Below are 6000 nucleotides of genomic sequence, written 5' to 3'. Positions count from 1 at the left end.
ATTTTAGTTTAGAAATTTCAAAAAAATTAAAAGTGCTTCATTTGACCCTAAGCCAAAGTCATTCCTTTTTGCAGCTTACTTTAGATTAAGAACTTTTCTGAACTAAACAGTAAGTCGGCTACGTACATAACCAATCACAAACTTCTGAGAAAAAATAAAATGATGAGTCTGGACTGTCTGCTGGCACTGTGGCGGGATAGTGTGCCTGGATATCCTGAAACACCAAAGACAGTAGGCTTTTCTAAGCACCTGTGTGTGTACATATTGGTATACTGTTCTTCCTTCAGAGATACTAAGACCAGATTTCTAAAGATCTGCCAAATGAAAGTCTTTGATCCAAGGGAGAAAGCATCACCCCGTAAACATTTTTGATCAGTGCTGCTCTCAGGGACAACGCGTTGTTCATGACCTGGAAAGTCTGAACTAATGCAATTCTTAAAGCCCCCCCTATGACTACAGAGTGGTTGCAGTAAAGATTTCCAGTCAAGCCTGTGAAGAGAAACAACTGGTGCTGCTCCCAGACAAAGTACTCGCCAATAATTCCTTGGGAGATACCTTACTACTTCTTCTTTAAAAAGAAGACTAAACAGAAAGCACAAGGCCACACAAAATTGACTTCTCCGTGTTGATGTAACAACCCTCCCCCTTCTATAATGCACGTGAGTCCGTAACAGCAATTAGCAACCATGCATAGCAGTGAAGAGATTTCATCCGGAGCATCAGGAAAGTACACGATCCTTCTTGTAGAGCCTAGGAGGTATGGCATTAGTGACAGTGAATACCACAGATACCTCTTCTTGTATTTGAGTGTCCATTCGTTTTGATGTGGGTTGTGTCTTTGTGTTCTGGATGGGAATTGTGTGCTGGTATGGCAACACCAGGAGCAAAGTGTTTCTTGACTGCTGGAGCTCCTCAGGCCTGGAAGCCAAAAGCTGATGCTCTCTCTCTGAGCAGCTCCCGGCACAAATGACAACTCCAACTTCCTGCAAATGAAAAAATCCTTCTTATAGGAACGACATCAAATCCAGGCACTCAGAGTTTATGTCAAGATCAACTTGAACAGGGTATCAAATATTCCTAGTATTGGAATTGGCTGTATTTTTCTGAAGCAGACTTTGCTGCCCTTGGTGCTGTGTACTTAGTTTTTCTATTTAAGTTAGAACACAGCTGGGGTGTGCATTGCCACCAGGTGTTTTATATTTTCATAGATTCAATACACTACTTCCCAGTCAAACAGAAACCTTTGGCTAATTATTAGCTACATTCCAAAATTTTTAGTTTGCTCTTTATCAAAGTTACAAACATTTAGCTCCTGAATGCATGATTGATTTTTAATTATTCTTGTCTCACCCCTCATGTAAACCACAGCCATTCGCACTCACATGTCTCCTTCTTCAATTCTACCGCTCTCTCCAGATTTTAGTCAGAGAATCAATAATGGCAAGGGCCTAGTTCCTCTACTCCACAACCAAGTGACAAACGATAACCAGTTGTAGTATAGTCAGATTGAATCCCCTGCAGAGGACTTAACTACAAACCAAATGTAATACAGACCTCTCTGTATTACAGTAAATAATACTGTAAACCCTCACCCTTCCAAGGCACAGACAGACCAGAGGACAAGGAAGGTCATTCGTCTTAATCCAGTCTCCTGACAACAGACTCTGAGCTATTCCAGAGAGGGCTTCCCTGTCTGGGGCTTTCTCTCTGGGACTTTTGACTTCTTAGGAAGTCTAAAGTCACAGTTCACAGGAGCTTGATTCACTTGACTAAACTGAGGTGTCCAAAGCCATCTGGGGCACCCAAAGGTACCCATAACCTGCAAAAGAGCCATATCTTGGAAGAGGAGGTAGAGATCAGGCAAGATTAAATAGGACATCTCAGATCACACTAGACTTCCACATCTACTAATTTTATTTCTTTCCAGTGCTACCTGCCTCTGGTTTGCTACTGCTTCCCTAGCCCTGCAAGGCCTAGGCCACATTTCTGAAATTCTTCCCTTCTCCACAAGGACTTCATTTTGATTTTCAAAGCAGACTTCCAACATATGTTACCTTCTGGGGGCTCAAAGACTGGTGGATTCAAGCAATACATGTGATAGCCACGGTCACAGTCATCACAGAAGAGCAGCTGGTCCTGAGGCAGGGTTGTTGGGGAGACAGTAGGGAAACAGGGAGAGAAGGAGAGGAGAAGAGAGAAAATGATGTAAATTAGTCTGTTGCCAAGATGAAAACACAAGCAGTGTAACCAGGAGTGCTCTGCTAGGAATGCAGAGCTGCAACATGGAGACTAAGAGGCTACTGGAAACGTAAAAGGCTACAAGCATCATGTTTGTGAGGCCACTATCAACCATCACATTTCTAAGAGGCTGCAGATAGCCCTTCTCATCAAAAAGGCAGTTCAGTTTCTAACTGGAAAATCTCTCTGAGAGGTGGAGGACTTCCTCTCCAAGGTGGCCTCGTGATGCAGGAGTAAAAGCTGCTAGGCCAGGGATATGCTGTACTGAGAGAAGAGGACATGGCTCTGCTGGGCTCCAGTGTCACCACATAATGGATCTCATCCCTTCAGGGGAAAGCTTTCTCATGAAGAGCCTGAACTTAGCCAGTTCTCAAAAACTCAGCTGAGTAAATGCTCTGTGAAAGAGATGGAAACAACATGATCCCACCATGGGGGCTGCAGCTCTTCCCCATATTTGGAGGAAAAAAGCTACTCTGAAGTATCCCGTGAAAAGCTCCCTGTTTCAGACTTCCTTATTTACTGCTAAAGCAAAATAAAATCTCGGGCTTCAAATTTATTCTGCTATAGGAAACACAGTGTCAGCTGATCATCTTCAAAGTTCTCCAGCCACTGTCAGCTCTCCAAGTTTCTCACAGGCTACCAAGGACCCTCAGCATCAGATTTTAACGGAAAACCTTGCACAGAGGACACTGTTCAGCTGCAGGCTCTGGACCATAGTTTGGAAACCACCGGGATAGGTGATTAGGTGACTAGAGAGAGGCCAAGCTATCCCAGTGCAAATGTTTTCATGTTTCCCAAGCCTTGCAATTAAGATACAAAAGTCTTGCCAAGAAAGTAAGCAAAATCAGGGACAGAAGAAACATACCTGCTGTCTCTCGGGTTATCACCCATTCACATCTACTCCTGACTACCATATTGAAAATGCTGCTCTCTTGCAGCTCCCTGCGACATGAGTTTATGTCCTCCAGCTAATTCCTATTGAATAAGCACACAAACCACCAGTATCACCATTTTAGGTGGCTCTATGAGACACCCGTGGTAATTTCAGCAGAGACTGACAGCTGAACGGGGGCACTGGGGAGAAGCCCATCTCTGCTTTCAGGAGCAGCTTTTCCTTGGAGCTGTATGGAAGCAGCAGTAAAGCCATGACCCACACCATTGCCACGTGCTCCTCAAGGGTGGGCATGACAGTAGCTTGCAGTGACGCTTATTTGCATGAAAAGGTAAATGAACTCACATCGTTCTCAGAGGTCCCACAAAGGCTGCAGGATTTGCACTCAATGCACTGCCACTGATAGGTTTTAACAGCCTCAGTCATGTTTGTAGTGAACTGCAGGCAGGTCGGGTGTCCTGAGGAAGATCGGAAACAACTGTCATTATTAAGGCTCACTTATGGCTTGTTAATTAACCGGTATTAAATTTGGGAACAAAACGCACATGGACATGGACTGATCACAACATGGGCTGCAACTAACAGATACCAAAGAGGAAAGCAGGCATTAACCCTTTCGCTGCCGGGCACAAGAGAAAATCAGAGTCATTCCCACCCATTCCCCATTGGCAAAGCAGTTTTATTCAGAGCTCTTAAAAATGGTTTGGCTTTGGGTTTGGTTTTTGTGAAGCTTTTTTTGGAAAGAAAATAAGAGAAAGGATGAAATCAGAAACAAACCCAATTTCAGAGAGAGCCCATCCATCTTAATAGAAATTGGACTACAGTTTCAATTAGCATTGTTTCGACCGGACTGAAGGACCTGGTGGAAATGAGGTTATTCTCCATTTCAGAGCTTCCCTTCCTGGTGTCCAAATGGGTGAAGCAATTCTGTAAACTTTGCTTAAATGGAAGCAGTAGTGTACAGAGAAGAAGCAAGACAGGATGGAAAGATACAGCTTTCAATATTTATATTTTTTAAGAGCTCTGCCACTAAAGTTGGTTGGCACAGAAGAAACCAAATTGCACAGCTAACCTTCCAGGATCAAAACAAGAAACCAAAAGGAAAAAACCCCAAGCCAACTCCCACAACGAACTAAATGAAAGGAATAAAGAGGGGAAAGCTAGCAGAACAGTCACATCTAATCGGGAAGGACAAATTGCCAGAGTTACAACCCCCGCCCCTACATGCGTGTCGACTCCAGCTTTGCAAAACAGCGGTATCACAGTAGCAGGGTCAGCAATGGGCTTTCTGGAGGGGAAAATACAAACAAACAAACAAACCAAAGGTAGGATCAGTGTTCCTTCTGCAAAACAAAACAAGAAAAATACACCGCTGAAATAAAGTACTGTACTCCCAAACCACCCCTATCAGGCTAAGGCAGTCCCTAAGTCACCTGCAATAATCTGTTGATTGCCTTTTTGGAAGGCCCCGTATTTAGCATCCCTCTCTGACACACGCAAGCATTAACACTGTGCATAGTTGGGGCGGGGGGCACAGGAAGGTGACAGCCAATTGCTCACCTATAGAAGAACTAGAACTAAAGGTACACACATCCAACACTACAGCATGCTACTTCTAGGACCTTACATCACCAGGTGTGCAGTGAGGTTTTCACCTGTAGCCAACCTGCTGTTCTCAGACTAGAGCTAGCGGGTACGAAAAAATCTCCACCTCCACCAGCCTAAATGTCTTAAGAGTGGAGAAAGAAAGCCTGCTTCTCCAATAAGAAAAAAAGACACAGCTACAATAGATGTGGGCATAGATGTCCATCTTCATTACCAGCCCTATCAGCAGTATTTTGTTGTGTCATCACACCACCCATCACCACCCTACAAGAAGCTTCTATATTTTCTAGCTAGTGAAGCAAACAGTTGCTGAGACTTGCTGGGTAAGGCAATAATGCTGTAGGGAATATATTTCCTCTATCTGTCTATGAAACCACCAAATGGTGTAATAAAGATTTTGGTTTTCCAGTTATATTCCCATGATAGTAATACAAAAACTAAGCCTGTCTGAAGAAATGTGTGTACATAAGTTATTAAGGAAATTGAACAGAAAATAAAGGAGATATTTAAGGAAGGAGGGATCAATGACATTGTTCCTATCACTCTTAAGCCTTTGAATAAATGTTTTGACAGTACTGATGAGCTCAGATTGGCTAAGAAGATCACTGGGTTTTGGAGCCCTTGAAATGTCAGCACAAAACAAGAGTCAGATTTTACTGAGATTTACAATGGACCAAGTCCAAACTAAAGTTCTAGGGACGTTGAAACTGCAACAGTGCAGAAGATTTTGTGACGTGATACCTTTTCTTGCTGAGAGGACCTCAAATAATATCTGATACTACCAAAGTAGCAAGAATCTGACACGACACTGAAATGTTCCTCCAGATCTGATTTACAGCAAACCCAGAACCTCATTCCAATGCCAGTAAATAGTACAAATGTGCCACGCAACACATGGTGGAGGAATTCATCCCCACGGCAGCGAGACAGCTTCCAGAAAGGTTGTACAGTGCTGGAATACATCACTGAAAACAACTCATACGGGGAGGCGAGTTAATCAGAGAGTTAAATAGCTTCAGTCTACATTTGAAAAGAAACAGAAAGAATGGAATCAAACTTACAGAAATAAATCACAGCTAAATGCATACACACATTCACACGCTCACTTGCCTGCGTACACACATTGCTCATTGCCGAGACTCCAGCTAGAGACTCCCTTTCTCAAACGACGTGAAGGTCAGGTTCTGTTCATTACTTTATCTCTGTCCCTTCACAGCCATTCCTGCTCTCTTCCAGCTATCAGTCTTGACTGTCTCATTCCTCAT

General features: G+C 43.4%; 1 protein-coding gene across 4 annotated transcripts in view; it reads right to left on the bottom strand.

Annotated features, from left to right (window-relative positions):
* Positions 1-606: 606 nt before the first annotated feature.
* DPF3 (double PHD fingers 3) overlaps positions 607-6000 on the bottom strand; it is a 94896-nt gene continuing 89502 nt past the window's right edge. For 3 of the 4 annotated variants that reach the window (XM_074148731.1, XM_074148732.1, XM_074148733.1), the window contains 3 exons: positions 3476-3588; positions 2055-2136; positions 913-983 (listed from right to left, as the gene is read on the bottom strand). In XM_074148731.1, coding sequence (XP_074004832.1) covers positions 913-983; positions 2055-2136; positions 3476-3588 — 266 coding nt within the window. Of the gene's footprint in view, positions 984-2054; positions 2137-3475; positions 3589-6000 lie in introns of all 4 variants that reach the window. The other variant, XM_074148730.1, reaches the window with a different exon arrangement.

Source organism: Numenius arquata, chromosome 6 (assembly GCF_964106895.1).
Source record: "Numenius arquata chromosome 6, bNumArq3.hap1.1, whole genome shotgun sequence".
In the NCBI taxonomy this organism is placed as follows: domain Eukaryota; kingdom Metazoa; phylum Chordata; class Aves; order Charadriiformes; family Scolopacidae; genus Numenius; species Numenius arquata.
Note: the sequence above shows the minus strand (reverse complement) of the source record. Positions and strands in the feature narration are given on the sequence as shown.